Source organism: Nicotiana sylvestris, chromosome 5 (assembly GCF_000393655.2).
Source record: "Nicotiana sylvestris chromosome 5, ASM39365v2, whole genome shotgun sequence".
NCBI lineage: Eukaryota > Viridiplantae > Streptophyta > Magnoliopsida > Solanales > Solanaceae > Nicotiana > Nicotiana sylvestris.
Genome location: NC_091061.1, coordinates 129,301,834 through 129,322,069, shown reverse-complemented (window position 1 = coordinate 129,322,069; position 20,236 = coordinate 129,301,834). Strand labels below are relative to the sequence as shown.

Genomic DNA, 20,236 nt, shown 5'->3' with positions numbered 1-20,236 from the left:
CTCACTCGGGAACTATATGAAGCCTAAAAGAGCTAACTTTATTTCAAATTCGAGACCTCGCTCTCACTCAACTTGGACTTAGGAGTCCTAGTGTCCCGTGCTCGCATCAAATCAGTCTAAGCTTAGCTCGAGGATTAGCAAAGAACCTTAAGAGGTGTTATACCAATCAATTAGAACCTAAAGGTTTATTATGTTCTGGGTCCAGTATTTGGACTAATCAATAGAGTTATACACTCGGATTTTTCACAAACGAAGGCAGAATGGAATTCAACACAAATGGAAGATGGAATGGAGAAATTCTTGTATTGACAAAAAAAGTTTAAAAAACCCACGAGGGGCCCATACACAGAAACAAAGAAGCAAAAACAAAAAGCCAACAATCTAATCTACTTTAGGGGGCATATCCTCGAGAGTGACATCTTCGGGAACCTCCTCCTCGGGGACTCCATCTCGATCTTTAGTGGAAATTGCGACATGGTGAAACACTCGGCGAGTATGGGTCTTGTCAGCACAACTTTTTTGAAGCCATTTCTTGAGACATTGTATCGGTGTGGGATGAAAAATTTAATAGATAATAGTGCCACATCATTCCACGGAAAGCAAAGGAAACGAAGTGCCATACCAGGTTGAAGTTAAGAGAGATGAGCAGCAGTGTAAAGTTCGTATATCTTCTGATACGGGAAGAATTCGGTTCCCCTCTCTCATTGTCTCGAGCCAACAACAACAACAACCTAGTATAATCCCACTTAGTGGGGTAAAACTTTGAAAAAAAGGAGCCATGGCGTAACTGGTAAAATTGTTGCTATATGGCCTTGTGGTCACAGATTTGAACCATAAAGATAGGGGATTAGAGGAAGAGATAGAGAAGAGAAAGGGCTAATAGTTGATAAAGAAGGAATGAGTATAGTTTTGTTCATCCAAGTAACCCCTTATTTACAGAGAGACAACAACGAAACCGATGGCACATTCAATGCTTTTGGGGAAATGGACCGACAACACATTCAATGCTTTTGGGGAAATGGGCCGGTGGTACATTCAATACTTCTAGGGAGACGAAACGACATGTCACTTCGATCTCTGCAAACTCCTACGTCACGAGCATGACGTCATTGCGAGGGGCTCGGGAAAATCGAGGCTCGAATTGTTTCATATCATTTCATTATAAGAAATGCGGGAACTATCTGTATATGGTCAAAATTGAGGAGTCTGATTTTAGAGTCTTAAATCGAGCTATAGGCTCGCGTCCGGGAGACTCAAAGTGGGTGTCGTATCCGGCGAAAGGACACATACCTCGAGGGAGCTAATCAAATGCTTGCCACGGACGACATCGAGAGCAGCATTGTCTCGAAGTCAATTAAGGAAGAGTGGGAATCTCTCAAGGACACGTGGACCTGGACATTAATTATAGGATAAGGGTTGTACGAAATGGTACATGTCCGTACTAGGCCGTTATACACATGTACCAATAGGATTCTTTACCTTTATGAGCAAGGTGCTATATTGGTGTTTTCTCCTCCTATATAAAGGGGACCTCAATCATTTTGTAAGGATAAGATCATTTACAGTAGTAGAACATTCTTATTCTTCTCTTGTTTAACGTGCTCAACAATTACTCTTCAGCTTTATTGTATTTACTTTATTGTTCACACTTTATTGGTCTTAGCTGACCTCGAGGTCCTTGGATAGACGAGCTCGAGGCCACTACTATTTCAACCACACTGATTTGGTTTATTATTTCTTCTTATATAAGCTCAATATTACCTGTATAGTCACTAGTATTAGAATATATCACGTATCTTTAAAACCACTAAATATCATTAATTGTTACTCACATTTTTCAAGGTAAACATAATGTTCAGTGAAAACCAACAACTTAGAACACATTAAAAGCAACAGGGGATCTCTCGGGATACCGTCCCGTAGCCCCAAATGTAAATGTGCAGGGGGATCTCCCAAAATACCATTTCATAGTCCCAAAGTAAATATGCAATGCTGGGGATCTCCCGGAATATCATTCCGTCGTCCCAAAATGAAGATGCAGTACAGAGGGATCTACCGGCATACCGTTCTGTAGTCCCAAAGTAAATATGCAGCTTAACCAATATAAATGACAGTGACAACAAGAAAATTTACAGTTTAGATTACGTTCAAATCAAAGAAAACCAGGTAATTTCACTAAACATGCTGCATAGAGTTCAAATAGGATATTAAAACACGTAGGTATGCTTTTCTAGTCTAAACAGGAAAGTACATATTCTAGAGTAATACAAACAAGGAGAAAACAGGTCATGACTTAATGAAAAGCAGAGTTTTACAACAAATATCCCGTGTACATACTCTTCACCTCACGTACACGGCGATCATATATCAAACTGTACCAAAATCCTAAGGGGAGTTTTCCCACACAAGGTTAGGCAAGCCACTTACCTCGAATCAAGCTAAACCAATCTGTCACAATGCTCTTTCCACGAATATCCGGCTCCGAATGGCCCAAATCTAGCCAAATCAATTATATAACATAAATATAGCTACAAGCAACCAAGCTAGCTAAGGCAAGAAAATAGGAAAATACCCAAAAAATCATCCCCGGGCCCACATCTCGGAATCGGGTAAAAGTCACAAAATATGAACACTCATTCACTCACGAGTCTAACCATACAAAAATTACTCGAATCCGACCTCAAATCGCCTTCCAAAACTCAAACTTTTAGTCTATGAAGTTTCTACAATTTTCCCCCAAATTCCAACTCAAATCCTTAATTAAATACTAAAATTAACCATAGATTAGTGGTATATAACCATAAAGGAGTTAAGAATCGTTACCCACAAGCTTTTTCTAAAATCCCTCAAAATTTCGCCTTTATTCGAGCTCTCCAGGTCCAAACATGGAGAATGAAATCAAACCTCTCGATTTTGCTCTTTTTCTGCCAGTCAAACCGCACCTGCGGTGCCGCACCTGTGGGAATTTCATCGCAGTTGTGGAATTCACTTAAGTGGGCTGGGACCGCATCTGGGAGCACTGGGCCGCACCTGCGATCCCGCTCCTACGGTCCCCAACCGCTTCTGTGCCTCTGCTTTTACGGACCCCTCACCGCATCTGCGGACCCAGCTGGACAAGGCCCATATCTGCTTCTATGGTTCCTTAGATGCTTCTGCGGCTCCGCACATGCGGCCCAAAGTGCGTAGGTGCGGTTACACCAAATACAACAGCTTCAACATTTTTCCTAAGTCTCAAACCAATCCGTTAAGCACCCAAAACTCACCCAAGGCCCTTGGGACCTCAACCAAATATACCAACCAATCAGAAAACACCATACAAACTTAGTCGAGCACTCAAATCACATCAAACAATGCTAAAAATACCAATCATCCTCCGATTCAACCTTAGAGAACTTGAAACTTCCAAATTCGACAACCGATGCCGAAACCAAGAAAACCACATCCGATTGACCTTAAATTTTTCACACAAGTCATAATCCACACTACAAACCTACTCCAACTTCTGGAATTGGATTCCAACCCCGATATAAAAAATTCCACTGCCGGTCCGAATCTCCAAAAATTCGACTTTTGCCATTTCAAGCTTAAATAAGCTACGGACCTCCAAAATACAATCTGGACACACCCATAACCCCAAAATCACCCAACAGAGCTAATGCAATTGAAGGAATTCCATTCTATAGCCGTTTTCACACAGTTCCGACTACGGTCCAAATTCTAAGTCTTAAGCCTCCGTTTAGGGACTGAGTGTCCCAAACCACCCCAGAACCCAAAATGAAACCTCCCGGCAAGTCACAATAGCATAAAATAGATACGGGGAAAGCAGTGAATAAGGGATTGGGCTCTAAATCTCAAAACGACCGGCCAAGTCGTTACACCATTGAATGAAAGGGCACATAAGACTCGTACACTTTGGGTCTAACGGTTGGTGGACTCTGGATATATGGAGTATGATCATTGGTGGCATCATGGTCCCTCATCAAATCAAGTTTCTCATTCTCATTATCATCAGCAAAGCGTATTTCCTCATCATTGTCACCCTCATCAAGAAAAGGGTGTATCATCTCCAAACTCACCAGCATTGTTGTCATGATTACTATCATCTTCCTAACTATGTGCATCTGCCATATCCTAATTAAATATATCATCTTCGGGCAACTGAGTAAGGATAAGACCTTCATGTTGCTCATTTTCCCTACACAACCAATAAGATAATAAGTTTCTCAAAGTCAACCCAACATTATATATTAACTTTATCTCTAAACTTACAATTCATAATCGGTTGATAGCCTATGATGCACATTATTGAGTTGTTGATGACTCGCCGATGTACCAGCATGATCGAAACCACCAAAATTGGGCATATTCTAGCTGTTGGTTGGTTCATAACTTGTAAAATTCATATCTGGTATGTACCCCTTTGGAAGATATGAGTGTTAGTACGAATATGATACATAAAAAAATATATTCTAGAACAAGGAAAATTTAAATTTACCACTCGGCGTGTGAATTATGTAAACATGGGGAGAAATTATATCCTTGCTCCTTATTTTCCTGGGGAGATAAGTTTAGATCTAGCCAAACTCTTTCAAGCAGAACCAGTTCGGATAAAACTGCTCCAAAAATACCACTAGATGGTTGACGGTTATCCCTATTTTGAGGAACCTCAATATTGCAGACGTCTTCAGACTTGACGTACATTTCAAGCATTTTTATCACAAGAAGTTCCCAGTGTTCATCCGAAGTCCTCAAAAAATCTTTTAGAGTTTCATCATCTTTAATGTTAAGATCAGCACAATAAGCAACCCTTTACGAAGTAAGAAAATATGGATATCTTCCGGTTATATTAATATTAACCGAACATTTACTCACACTCATTCTTTTACATATCAAAGATACCAATCTATCGTACTCTAATGTGAGTGGCAACTTAACAATACACTGTGGAGAACAACTATAGTCTATAGAGTTATTCTCCACGACAACCCTACCCCCTCCCCCAATATAATGCAACCCTAATTTTTTATTCTTCAGACATTACGGCAAAATGCAGAAAAAGTTAAGTAAATAAATATTTCGGAATGAGTAAGAAAAATACAAAGGATGCTGAAGAATGATTTTTTTTTTTGAATGAATTTTTGAAGAAGGAACGAAGCTCCTTAAGTAAGCAAATATTATGTGTGAGGGGTACAATAATTAGAGGGTATGGTACATGTAATTCATGTGCTATACCTTAATGGACAAACATGTCGTTAAGGTATAGCACATGTGTTTCATGCGCTATATATAAAAAGGTCACCAGTAAGTTTTTCACCTATTTTGGTGCTTTGAGTCGAAAAAACCAACATTTTGGTTACGAACTCTGACAACGAGCTCATGCAATGGAATTCATATAATGGTAATAGGCAATTAATGAAACTTGACCTTATTCATAAAAAGACTCTCCACATTCATATATAAGTATTTGAGTTAGTGCTACTAGGTGTATATCTTCTTGTGTACATGGCTTTGGTGTACTTGTATATGTTTTTGGCAAAGTTAATTAGAATAACATGTTTTTAACTCCTTACATTAATGTGTACCTTATTATTTATACAATTATTTTTTTTCATCTTGTCGTGTGGCTATTTTTCTCACATTTTCTATGCTTATAAACTTCACATATTGTAACGACCCGACCGGTCATTTTGAGCATTTGCATTTCATACATCATATGAAGTTTTGAGTAACTTCATATGATGTATTATGACTTCTGTGAATGGACGGTTTTGGTTTTCAAGTGTTTCGGAATTAGTTTGTAAGAATGAGTCTCATGTTTGAAGTGTTAAGTTGGAAGAGTTGATCAAGTTTAAATTTTTTGTATTTGACCTCGTATCGGAGTTTTGATGGTTATGTTAGGTCCGGATGGTGATTATGGACTCGGGCATAAGCCCAAATTTGTATTTGCATATTTCTAGAAGGTTTCGGTACTATTTGGTAAAAGTTGGAAATTTAAAGGTTTGGAATGTCCATAAGTTTGACCGGGAGTTGACTTTGATAAAATCGGATTCGGATTATAGTTCCGAGAATTGGAATAGCTTCATTTTGTCATTTGTGACTTGTGTGCAAAATTTAAGTTCATTCCGAGTTGATTCGATATGGTTCGGCACTAGATTTAGAAGTTGAAAGTTCACAAGTTCAATAAGTTCAATTTGAGGTACGATTCATGGTTTTATGTTGTTATGTATGATTTGAGGCCTCGAGTAGGTCTGTTGTCATGCCCCTTTTTTCCTCGCGGGGTCTGGGTTTCGACATTTTGGAGACAACTCCTTTCCTTTTGGGAATTGGGTAAGAGATTTGAAGAGTCGCCACCTAACGGATTAAGGTGCGTTAGGGAACTTAGAACAAATAACTCATGTACTAGTTTACATTACCAGAGATTGGGTAAGGGCTCGAAATTACCTTGAGGGGAAGGTATTAGGCACCCCTCGAAGTCCACAATGGTGGGTCCTGGTCAAGCTCAATTCAAGTGAATTAGTCTTATAAGCATATAAACAAACAGATATTACTTTTAAAGCAAGGAGTAAAAGGGGTCCAAGGTTTTTTAGCCTATAGGATCACTTCTGTGTATTACTTGGTAATCGTCCCCAAGCTGGGATGCTACATATAGTATTAGCGCACAGGTTATCATTTCCTTTACTACCCGATTATCCTCCCCTTAATTATTACCTAAACGTTCTAACAACATCGAATATGTATCCTATGCGTGCACTACCCGTTCCTTACTTGTGGCCCTGGAGGTATTTAGGACCTCTATTGAAGGTGGTTCTAGACTCACCTATGGTGCTTAAAAGAAAAAAACTAGGCGACAAACAAAACAAGTAGGACTGTCACATAAAAGATCACTTAAGAGGGCTCATATTAACCTCCACAAATAGACAAACAAATGCGCGCTATTCAAACAAGCAGTTTTAAAAGAATTAGGGTCCTATAGGCAGGATATCTAAATGAGCACAAAATATTCAGTAGTTTTATTAAGGCGAGGCAGTGAATACTTATCAGTTTGCCTACTGATTTTTATCACTTACTGAAGCTGAGCAGCAAGAAAATCACAACTTTAAACCCAGGATTTAATTGTCCTACAGGCTTGCCTAAGTGATAACTGGCAGAATCCTATAGATATGACATCTAAACATTAATCATACCATAATTTTATAAACCAATGATTGACTCTTAATAGGCAGAATTTATCTTCTAGACCCTACATGCATGCTTTCTAAGTGCTGAAACTGATCACAAGCGTTATTCCATGACACAAAAAACAGATTTTATACACTTTTCTCTATAGACATGATATCTAGTGTTGAAGCTGTTTTTACACTTATGTCCTATATGCATGATGTCTAAGTGTCAAGACTGATTTTTATATGTGTTTCCTATAGGCATGATTTCTCGGCAAATAAAAGTGTTTATCAGTTGCCAAGCGAGTTCAACAAGGAAATTCCTAAAAACATGATTTCTAATGCATACATGAAGGTTATGAAAACATGATTATTGATGTAGAATTGAGAAACCACTTAGAAACAGGATTTCTAGTGATGCAAAGTATGAAACTTCAGGATTTTAAAGAGTGAGATAAGTCCTATAGGTATGGTTTTTAATGCATATAAGTAAACAATAATCACAGCAACCTAGAGGCATGATCTCTACCCGAACCCACCAAAATATAAAAAAATTCCTCCCCAGCTTTTACTAATAACCCCAATATCTGTTTTTACAAACATTATTATTACAGACCAATATGAATAAGCTACTTAATAATATCTATTACACTATAGGGAACTTTCATAAGCCCAATATCAACCTGGAAGCCAGGCCTTCGAACATAGCAACTCTGAGCATAGTGGTAGCCCATCCATAGCACATAAAATTGGATCCTGGTGTGTCAAAGTTCCAAGGGCCTTAGGGAACCCGGGCAATGCTCACACCAGAATCAGATGTTCAACACAAATTTCATAAAGGACTGGAAAACCAGCCCCAATGTGTCAGAGTTCAGAGGAGTCTCATGGACCCTAAGCAGTGCTCACACTGGGGGTGGCAGGACCCTAGTTAACTAAGGGTAAGAGTTGGAAAACAGTATACAAGGGTGGGGGATAGTTTTATGAAAAATAGTTTATTTCAGAAGTGAATATAAACAGGTTGAAAACAGAACAGGACCATGTTTCAGCAGGTTGATTTAGATTTAGTTTCCAGTAGTTAAACAAAATAGGAACACTAGAATCATATACAGAACAGAGTCACAAACAAGGTTTCATATTGCTGGAGCTGATTTAGTCTATTAACTATTACTAAATGGAATCATATAGACATGTATTTAACAGATAGAAATATGCTGAAGTCAAAGGGCTAATCAGACAACCATACAAAAGAGATAGTGATAATCTAAAGCACATTATTCTTGAAAGAAGTACACATAAACCATGAGTTGATCAGGAACATGCTAAGGCAGACTATCAGCACATAAAATAGGACAGGACTTGGGGCGTGCTAGTTGAGAAATGGGTAAATAAATGTCTTGGATCAAACAGGAGCACACTAATATATAGAACAAGACAGAACCTAAGTCATGCTGGTTAAGAAAAATATAGGGTTGAACACAAGCATGTTGGAACACTAATCACACAGCCACATGGGACAAAGAGGTAACAAGACTAAAGCATAATGGTTAAAATAAACAAGAAGCATATAATAAACATTCACAAGTTGAGGTTCAGAGTGAACTAATCACATAAGTCATAGAGAATAGGAAGTGAAGCATAGTAGTTTAGAAGGAGATGGCTAAGAGGCAAGTATCAAAGCAGAAGTATACTGAGACACATAGCACATAGAAGAGATTATGGTAACAGAAATATGGCATACCAGTTAAGAGATAGCAAACAGGAAGGTGAAGGCAAGTTGAATCCAATATCTTAGACTTGGCTTTCAGCTGGCTAGATAGTGCAGCAAACACAAGTAACAGAAAGAATTACGATGGAGAGTGTGTAAATAAGAGTTTGCGTGTGTGTTTCTGTATCTTTCTGAGTGTGTTTGTATGTTTGAAAGAAGTCAGAATGGGGAAATTATATAGCACTTAGCAGGGTGAAACAAATAAGGCAAAGAATAATTTAGAGTTCACAAATAAGGTATACATATACAGTACCGAGTGGTTGAGCACTTGTGAGTGGAGGTATACGGAACATTGATTATACTATTTGTGCATCGGTACTTAGAGATTTCCTGAGCTTTATACTCTATACGGGTCACGTTGTATTTACGTACTACTGAGCTTTACTTGAACTACAAGCATGCCTACTTTTCTGTATAGTTTATTTGTATACCTATTGAGGTTTGGTTCGTCACTACCGTCAGTCTATAGTTTGGACTTGTTACTTACTGAGTTGGTGTACTCACGTTACCCCATGCACCCCTATGTGCAGATCCAGGTATCTCAGGGCATGGTAGGGGTTGCTGATCATACCAGTTGGAGACTCTTCTTTGGAGATTGTGAGGAAGCTGCCTGGCGACCGTAGTTCCGTCTTCTCCTTCCTTATCTTCCTTGTAGTACTTTTGTTGGATATTGTCAGACTATGTAGTCTTGTTTATTTCGAATGGTTGTAGTATTTTGCTCATGACTTAGTGACATCCGAGGTCGAGCTTTTACTTTCTTTCCGCTTGTTTTGATTTTTACTTTTACCTTTTATCGAACTTCTGTTAGAATGTTGTTTTCTTGAGTTTTTAAATGAAATATGGAGTATTTGGAAAAAGGTTGGTTGGCCTAATTTCACGATAGGCACCCTCACGACTGGGCCGGTTTTTGGGTCGTGACATAGATCTTCAATTTGGTATGTAGAACATTCTGTAATCCCAAGTATATTTTGAGAAAAACTCAACTACATTTTACCTAATTTTCAGCACATTTATGAATGTAACTCGTGATGAACTTTGCCAACATTTTTTCCACAACTCGCTTGACTTCAAAACACAACACGACTATCATACGAATAAAATAAATAACTCATAACATAACCTCTTTATAATGCTAAGCACCCTAATCACACCCAAAAAATACACGTTATAACATTCCAACTTGTCGACTTTCGACGAAACTTATTCTCTTCAATTCATTTAGCTTCTAAGCCTTCCAACCCTCTTGGTACTTAGTATTCATGATCTTAAATATTTGTAACCTCAAAGATAACTGTCACGATCCAAAATCCACTAGTCGTGATAGCACCTAACCCAACCCGCTAGGTAAGCCAACTGGTAACTATCCAATTCCAATAATATTAGTAAAATAATTTAACAAAAGGAATTTTATGAAACTTATACAGTTCCCAAAGACTGGTAGTACAAATTATGAGGTCCTAAGAATAGAATTTACCAAACTGATATGAAGTAAATACATTTTCTGTTTGAAAAGTATATAAACAGAGTTTTATAAATCTAAGGTGTAACAACCCGACCGGTCATTTTGAGCATTTACACTTCCCTCGCCAGTTCTCTAGCATGAATAGTCCCGTATGATGTATTATGACTTATGTAAATCGTCGGTTTTGGTTTTCAGGTTAATCGGAATAAATATAAAGAATGATTCTCAGCTTGAGGCTTTAAATTTGAAAGGTTTGACCAAGTCTTGACTTTTTAGTATTCGATCTTGGATTAGGATTTTTATGATTTGGTTAGCTTCGTTGGGTGATTTTGGACTTAGGAGCGTGTTCGAAAGGTAAATTGGAGGTCTATGGTAGAATTAGGCTTGAATTGGCGAAATTGGAAATTTGGCATTTTTCGGTAGGCAGTGAAAATCTTGATATCGAGGTCGGAATGGAATTTCGGAAATTTGAGTAGGTCTCTTGTGTCATTTGCGACGTGTGTGCAAAATTTCAGGTCATTCGAATGAGGTTTGATAGGTTTTTGGATTGGTTGCAGAATCCGGAAGTTTGGAAATCCTTAGGCTTGAATCCGAGGGTGATTTGGTATTTTGAGTGTTCCGAAGATTGGAATAAATTTGAATGGTGATAGGTGACTTGTTTGTATTTTTGGTTGAGGTCCCGGGGGCATCGGGATAATTTCGAATATTTTTTGGAAAGTTTGAACATAAGAAAATGCAATTGGTGTTGCTGCTTCTGTCATATCCGCACCTGCGGATTGGGGACCACAGGTGCAAGCTCCGCAGGAGTGGAAAAGAGGCGCAGGTGCATGGAGTACCGCAGGTGCGGCTTGGTGAACCGCATCTGCGATGTCACAGGAGCGGTAAGGCAACCGCAGATGCGAGGGCTGTGATGTTAAGTGAAATCCGCAGAAGCGGAAGCGCAGGTGCGCTTATGGGATCGCAGGTGCGGAATCCCCGGGGCAGAGAGTATATAAGCTCCCCTTTGCAAATTTTGGTCATTTTCCCACCATTTTTGGTCGATTTTGGAGCTCCAAGCAATGATTTCAAAGGGGAATCAAGTGTTTTCAGTTAGGTAAGCTACTTGGACCTTGTATCTTGTGTTTATGGAAATTATTGCCTTGCTTAATCATGATATTAGTGGGAAAATTTGAGAAGAAATTAGGAAATTAGGTCTTGAAATTGGAGAGTTTAAATTGGGGATTTGGGGTCTATTTGAGGTCCGATTTTGATAATTTTGGTATGTATAGACTTGGGAGTGAAAGGTGTTTCTATTTTTGCGATTTTTGTTAGATTCCGAGACGTGGGCTTGGGGGGCGGGTTTGAGCAATTTCGGGAATTTTAATTTGATTTGATAATTTTCGTCTAGGCTTTGTTCCTTTAACATGTATTGATGATATGATTCTAATTTCGGATAGATTCGGGTTGATTTGAGGCCAAGTCAAGCGGCAAGGGTATTGCAGTGTAGATTTTCGTCCGATTTGAAGTAAGTAATGATTGTAAATCTAGTCCTTAGGGTATGAAATCTTAGAATTCGTACTATTTTGATAAATAAGATGACGCACATGCTAGGTGACGGGCGTGTGGGCATGCACCTGCATGGATATGACTTGGTCCGTCCTGTGGCAACTGTAGAGTTGCATATTTTGATAACCTCTACCTGATATCTATGTGTTTTAGAAATGAATCTGTTAACTTGGGCTGAATGCTATGTTTGGTCCTTGTGCCATACTATTTGGACCTTCAGGGGTATTTTACAACTATCCTCACGTTGTTTTGATTCAAAAGCATATCCTCAGTCACGATTTTTACCTATTTATTGTTTGATTCAGTTTCATTACTCTACTTTCAAATATATCAAAACTGTTTGCGCTGCGTTCCCTGATTTTTCACTAAAATGCCGGAGTGGCTATGAGGTTAATGATTGAAAGAGGTCGAGGACCTGATCGTGAGGATTATATATATTTATGAATCGGGTTTTACGCCGCAACGATATTATATATATTTATGGATTGGGCTGCACGCCACAGCGATATGTTGGATCGGGCTACACGCCGCAGCGATATAGTGCTTAGGCTGTTGGAGCCCCTCTGGAATCTACACACCCCCAGTGAGCGCAGTCGACTATATATTTATAGATCGAGTTGCATGCCACAGCGGTTATTATGAGATATATATTGAACATGAGTGCTGATTGATGAGAGTTGAGTCACGGGTAACTGAGAGGCTTGCCCGAGGGGCTATATATATATATATATGTGTGTGTGTGTGTGTGTGTGTGTGTGTGTGTGTGTATATATGTATATATATATATATATATATATATATATATATATGAGTGATACTTTGCCCGAGGGGCTTGTTTTATGAAATTACTATTTTCAATCTTCTTTACACTGAGCCTCTATTGAAAATGTTGAATGAACGTTTTAAACAACTTTCATTAAAACTAGAATTTTTACGAGATGTTCGGAATTTAACTGTTAATTTGAACCTTGTTATTTCTAGTGAGGCTTTATGTTATGAGATGCATATGATTTTAAATGCTCATAATTGCACTCAGTCTTTATTTACCTTTATTACTTACTGAGTTGGCGTACTCACATTACTCTCTGCACCTTGTGTGCAGATTCAGGTATTTTTGAACCCGGTAGCGGGTGTTGATCATTCAGTGGCAGGTTCATCGAAGTTAGCAAGGTAGTTGCCTGGCGATCGCAGCCCTGCTTTCCTCCCTCCTTATTCTCCCTTAGTTGTATTCAGTGATTTTCCCGACCATGTTGGTCTTGATGTTGTCAGACAGTTGTAGTAGATGCTCATGACTAGTAACACCCCGATGTCGGGCTTTTCATTCCGCACTGTTGTTTTGTTATAAACACTTTATAAAGGTTTATTGTTAGATAGCTTTGATTTTATCCTAAGAATGAAAATATTAATTGGTTTTGGGATTACGTCGGCTGGCCTAGTTTCAAGATAGGCGCCATCACGACCGGGTTGGTTTTGGGGTGGTGACATAAGGCTACCATGAACAAGAGGTAGCTACAACAAGGACACAGGTGCATCTTCAAATCTAGCTCCCATCGAGCACAACAACCAACCAACCAACCAACATCTGCATGCAAGGTGCAGAAGTGTAATATGAGTACAACCGACCCCATGTACTCAATAAGTAACAACCTAACCTTAGGTTGAAAGTAGTGATGAGCTAGAACATAGGTCTGGTCCAACACTAATAACTAATAGGAATTCATAACAATGTAAAAGCAAATAACAAAAGAAGTAACTCGGAATTTAACTGCTCAACTTTTTCATAATTTTCGAAAATAGTTCCAATTTTTAAGTATATCAGTGAAAACCCAAATCCTTTACCAAAATCGTCGAAAGATATGAGATAGTTTGAAAACAATAATTTTTCTAAAAATCCTTTCCACAATAAATAAGATGTTTTATTTTCTTTCCAGATAGCAAGTGTAAATATCTCTCTATGCTCATATACCAACATGTGTGAGAAGTCATGAACAACGTGATACTGTATAGCATGAGGGAAAAAATGCATCTTTATGACTGCATGTCATGTGTGTATGACAATGCCATGTATCTCGGAGATATATCATGTACTCACACTCTTAGAGTACCCAATCTCATGTCTCGCATTTCTCTTTTACCGTGCTCATTACTCAGCACACTCAATCACTCAGCACTATACAATACTCGTTGCGACGCGCAACCCAATCCACATATATATAAACATAAGGCTTGTTGCGGTGTGTAACCCGATCTATATACATATAGACATAAGGCTCGTTGCGGCGTGCAACCCGATCCATATATATACATAATCAACTGCGCTCACTAGGGGTGTGTGCAGACTCCGGAGGGGCTCCTTCAGCCCAAGTGCTATATCGTTGTGGCGTGTTGCCCGATCCCACAAAAATGTAATCAATATAACATATTGCGGCGTGCAGCCCGATCCCCTTATATCACTCTCACTTAGGCCCTCGGCCTCACTTAGTCATCAAACTCTCCAGTCTCTCGGGCTCACAATGCCATGAAACTAGCCCAAAATGATGATATGATGTATCAATAAATGTTAACAGAGACTGAGATATAATATGCATATGAATGCGTATGACTGAGTGTGTAAAGCAATGAAAGCAGAAAGCTCAACAGCAAAAATGACCTCAGTGGGTCCCAACTGGATAAGCATGTAGCCTATGTATGGTTTCTAACCTGTATCACTGCTCAATAGCTCAAGTACGTAGGAATTTCATGGTTACAAGTAAGATCAGGTAACTACACAGTGACACAGGAATAATGGAGTCACAACTTACACGGTGCACGCATGTCGCCTAGCATGTGCGTCACCTCAACGCTAATTACATAACACGTAATTCGGGGTTTCATACCCTCAGCACTAAGTTTAGAAGAGTTACTTACCTCGAATAAGCCAATACCAATACTGAGCAAGCTAAGCGACGTTCCAAAGATTCCATCACACATGTAGCAACCTCCGAACGGCTCAAAACTAGCCAAAAGCAACTCAAATACATCAAATAAAGCCCAAGGAACCCATTCCAAATGATAAAGATCGAATCCTAAAATCAAAATCGAAAATCGGCCAAAAATCACATTCGGGCCCGCACCTCGAAACCCAACAAAACTAACAAAATCCGATAACCCATTCAATTACGAGTCCAACCATACTAGTTTCACTCAATTCTGAGTCCAAATCGATGTTCAAAACTAAAAAATTCATATTATGAAATTTTAGGACAAAACCCTCAATTTCCTCTTTAAAGTTCATCAACCAAAAGCTAAAATTGAAGATAGATTCATGAAATATGACGAAAACCAAGTAGAGAACACTTACTCCAATCCTTGTGATGAAATTTGCTCCAAAAATTGCTCTATTCCGAAGTCCATAGCTCAATGTGTGATAAAATGACCAACTAAACTTATAACGTTCTGCCCAGCGATTCCGCATTTGCAGATGAATCGTTGCATTTTTGACCATCGCTTCTGCGGTAAAAACTTCGCTTCTGCGAAAATAGCCTTGACCAGCAACCCCCGCACCTGCGTATATCAAATTTCGCTTCTGCGAAGATGTTCGCACATGCGCTTCCAATCTCGCATCTGCGCGCACGCAGGTGCGCTACAAAAAATCAGCTTCTACGGTCTTCCTAACCCAGCTCTCCCTCGCTTCTGTGACAGCTTTGTCACTTCTGCGACCATCGCACCTGCGCAAAATCAGCCGCAGGTGTGGCCACACCAGAACTAGTAGCTCCTCAGCAATGAAAACATGAAGAAAATGATCCGAAATCAATCTGAAACACGCCCGAGCCCCTAGGGGCCCTATCCAAGTATACCAACAAGTCCCACAACATAACACAGACCTACTCGCCTCAAAACACACATAACAACATCGAAACGACGAATCACACCTCAATTCGAAATCATTGAACTTTGAACTTCAAACTTCCACAACCAATGTCGAAACCTATCAAATTACATCCGATTGACCTCAAATTTTGCACACATGTCACATTTGACATTATGGACCTACTCCCAACTTTCATAATTGGAATCCGATCTCGATATCAAAAAGCCCACTCCCGGTCAAACTTTCCAAAATTTCAACTTTTGCGATTTCAAGCCAAATTCTTCTACGGACCTTCAAATCACAATTTGGCATGCTCCTAAGTCCAAAATCACCTAACGGCGCTAACGAAATCATAAAAAATCCAATCCGAGGTCAAATACTAAAAAGTCAAACTTGGCTAACCCTTTCAAATTTAATGCTTCTAGATGAGAATCATTCTTCTAAATCAATTCCGAATAACCTGAAAACCAAAACCGACAATTCGCATAAGTCATAATACATCATACAAAGCTACTCATGCCCTCAAACAATCGAGCAAAGTGTAAATGATCAAAACGACCGATCGGGTCGTTATAACTTACTTTATAAACTTTTCAAGGATGATTTTATTTCTGCGGTTACATCAATTGACTTACGACGTACTCTCATGTACGAAAACATGGGGTGTAACATAAAAGTTTGCAATGTCTGCAAGTTGGGTTATAAGGGAAGGGTTTTGAGATTAGCTTATTTTATTCTTTTTTTTTTAGACATAAACTTTATTAGGAGGCGATTTTTTAGAGAATCTTCTTTCCAACATCAAAAGTTAGTAACTTTAACTTGTTTTTGATTAAATAGCATTATTCTCCATGGAATTTCATCCTAAAATCTAGGATTTTAAAGAGTAAAAATAGAATTTTTTTAGAGATTTAGAGCTCGATTTAAAGTCGGTTCTCGAAACAAATCACATATTTGGACTTGAGGATGAATGGGTAATCGAAATTTGATCTTAATTTCGGATTTTGATCAAGTGTGCATAGGTTGACTTTTTGTTAACTTTTGGGATTTCATCAAATATTAAAACTTTATTGACTGAATATGTTTTGTTTAGCATTATTTGACTTGTTAGATGATATTTGACTAGGTTTTGATGATACTTGCCAAACTTTGATTTGAGAAATTTTTTCCTAATAATGATATTGTTTTACATGTCGTGTGATGCATAAGTGATGTAGCGAGTGTAATTGTATGTGTCAGGGTTATTCATGCTCGGGGTTGATTATATACTTCTTTGTGACTTGTTAAATTTTATGATCTTCTTGATTTATATTTCATTTGCTTCCAAAACTATATGAGTACAATTATCCATGGTAGAAGTCATGTTTAGTTTTTTGACATTTTAAGTGAGCATGAAGGGCTACTCTTGAAGCTGTTGATATAGTGGATTTGATTACAGTCATGTGTTGTATCATGAATCATATTTATACATGTTATTCCTATGTCACTTGAGCTTCTCTATTTATATTAGAGATCATATTGGTGCCTTGGGGCAATATTTGGCATGATGGGTATTTCCGTGCGATTTAATATGAGATTAACATGTTGGTTGTTTTTGTGTGGATGGGAAGTTGGACTTTACATTATGTTTATTTGTTTCTTAGATACATACATGCATCCTACCTTGGTTGATCCAACATGCTTTCTTGTATTATTTTATACTATCACATCTATGCTTCTATCTTATATGATACTATCACATCTATGCTTCATATCTTGTTTGCTATTATTACATCTATGTTTCCTACTTGTTACTATGACATCCATGTTTCTTGAATTGGTTTGTCACTATTACTTATTTGTCTTGTACCTTGATTAATGATTTTATACTTGTGCCTTCTACCTTGTTTGCCACTGTTACATATATACCTTCTACCTTGTATTGTTCTTACATGTATGCCTTTCGCCATAGTTGTTACGATTACCTTGTTGGATTGTTGGTTTGGTTATTAATGTCTTCGTGTTAATTAATATATTAGATCGGGCACACGCCGCGTATATATATAATACAAAAACGTTATACAAGTCTTGTATTTGCACTTCACAAGATAATTTGTTTTCCTCTCTTCACACTGGTCCAAAAGAGTATAAAGAGCAAGGAATCGGCTTAATGTGACATAAGTTTGTGCTGCCATTCCTAAATTTTGCTTAATGTATATGATGGGAAACTACAGAATCACAAAATTTCAACTTATAGCTTATTAGGGTTATCATAAAGTATACAATAATCAGATAATTGATCTCAATTAACTTCAAATTGATAACTGATTGTTGTTGTATGCGTACAATCTTATGATAATGACGATTAAGACAAAATTCGTACACTTTGTTTGACTGTTTCGGAAACTGACAATTTTTTAGCCTTTCACCAGTGGAAAAAAAAAAAGATTATTTGGATGACGACTTCCTTTTACCAGCTTAGGCATAGAGTAATTAATCATGGAAATCCACAAACAGTTTTGCCTCCATCAACACAGATGATTTGTCCAGTTATATAAGAAGCAGCAGGAAAGCACAAGTATGCCACCAGTGAGGAAACTTCATTTGGCTTTCCCATCCTGCTTATTGGTGTTCTCTTAATTAAGTTCTCCACATCTTTTGACTCAAAATCTTCCTGCAAACACACACAAAAACCACACAAAAAAAAAAAGAAAAAAAAAACTATAGTTAGGTAAAGTTACACTTAAATATTTTCTCTTTTTCTTTCTTACCAGTTTTTGTCCAACTTTATGGAGAAAAAATTATAATTAAAAAATTAGCAGAAAGAACCAAACAAAGGATCGGAGAAATGATACTTACAGCTACAGTATCTGTAAGCGCAGTATCAATTATCCATGGTGCAACTGCATTAACTCGAATATTATCTTTTCCCCATTCGCAGGCCAAGTTCTTTGTTAATTGATTTATTGCTCCTATAAAATATAAGTCAAAATTGTTTTAAAAAAAAACAGTAATTAGTGTTTTTGAGAAACAAATCATTTGTACAACACCTTTTGTAGCTGCATAGAGAGAAACAAAAGGAATAGCCATGATTCCAGAGATAGAAGAGATGAACACAATGCTGCTTGCTTTTCCTGAAACTTTCAGAAAAGGGTATGCTAATTGACACAAGTGGTATGAAGCCTCAAAATTGGTCCCAATCATTAGTGAGCAATCTCCAGATGTAGTTTTTGTGGTTTCCTTTGGTACACATATACCAGCATTATTTACCTAAGATATAACAAACATCATCAGTCAAATTGCACCGATCGCTTAAATATAAGATAAATCCATTAAATATTCAATATGAACTTCAAAAACATTTAAGATAATTCACTTACGAGGATGTCAAGCTTCCCATTGAAGTATTCAGTAGCTTTTTCAATCAACTGGTTTCGTTCATCTTCTGAAAACAAGTCACATGTAGATCCATTTACTTTATAACCCTTCTTTTGCCATTTCTCCAAACATTCAATTAAGTCTTTTTTATTTCTTGAACATGTAAAGATTGTTGCGCCGAAACTCGCTAATTCTTCAACTATGGCATGGCTAATGCATCAGTAATAAAGCATAAATCAGAAATAATTATAATGGACATTATGAATGAATTAAAAAAAAAGGAATTAAGAATAGTTGCTGGAATTATGTTTGCTTACCCTATGCCCCTAGTACCCCCAGTAACAAGGGCAGTCATGCCATGAAGAGACCATCTTCCATCTCCATTGTTATTTTCATTCTGTGCCATCCCTTAGTTTGTTGTTAATATTTTTCAAAACTTCAGAGTAAGAAAATGATTTGCATAACAGCAAAGGTCAGGCTACTATATATACATAGTCTTCCAAGTGAGTTATAGTACTGAAGCCGCTTGGCAGGAAAATATATTGAAGAAATATTAAAAAAGAATAGTCTAGTAAGAAAATAAGGCATAGTCCAAGTTCTGCGGTCTAATATGATGGCCAATGTGAAAAGTGACCCAAAATTATTTACGTACTATTATACTGTGCAAAATGATTTAGGTACTATTATATTGGATAACAAAAGGCACTTCCACGTGGAAAATAGGGGGTAATGATTTATTGAAATTCTGAATTTTTGGATATGATATAGGTAATTATTTGATTTATAGAAGCATGACAAAAAATTACTTCTTCTGTCCTTAAATGTGTGTCCTTTTATTTTATTGTTACAAACTGTCCAGTTTCCTTTAACCTTAAAACTTTCGAATATGATCTCGTATGTTTTCCCCCAAATATTAAACATCTTACATTTTTATTATAATAATCTTGACTTATAAAAGCAGAAACTAAATGGAATGAAAAGAGTTTGCCGATGGTGTGTGTATATATATATATATTATAACCGAAGTGGTCTAATAGAAGAATAAAACAAATAGAAACTTATTAACCATGGTGGTCAGAATTTTGCAAAGCGTACAGAGA

The 20,236-nt window shown here is 37.7% G+C and overlaps 1 protein-coding gene across 1 annotated transcript; it reads right to left on the bottom strand.

The window, feature by feature from the left end:
• Window positions 1–18,054: 18,054 nt before the first annotated feature.
• On the bottom strand, window positions 18,055–19,611 carry LOC104241314 (tropinone reductase homolog). The gene is made up of 5 exons (XM_009796258.2): window positions 19,454–19,611; window positions 19,139–19,346; window positions 18,809–19,028; window positions 18,618–18,730; window positions 18,055–18,432 (listed from the first exon to the last, which is right to left on the bottom strand). The coding sequence occupies exons 1-5, from the start codon at window positions 19,540–19,542 to the stop codon at window positions 18,256–18,258; spliced, it is 807 nt and encodes a 268-aa protein (XP_009794560.1). The 5' UTR covers window positions 19,543–19,611; the 3' UTR covers window positions 18,055–18,255.
• Window positions 19,612–20,236: the final 625 nt, after the last annotated feature.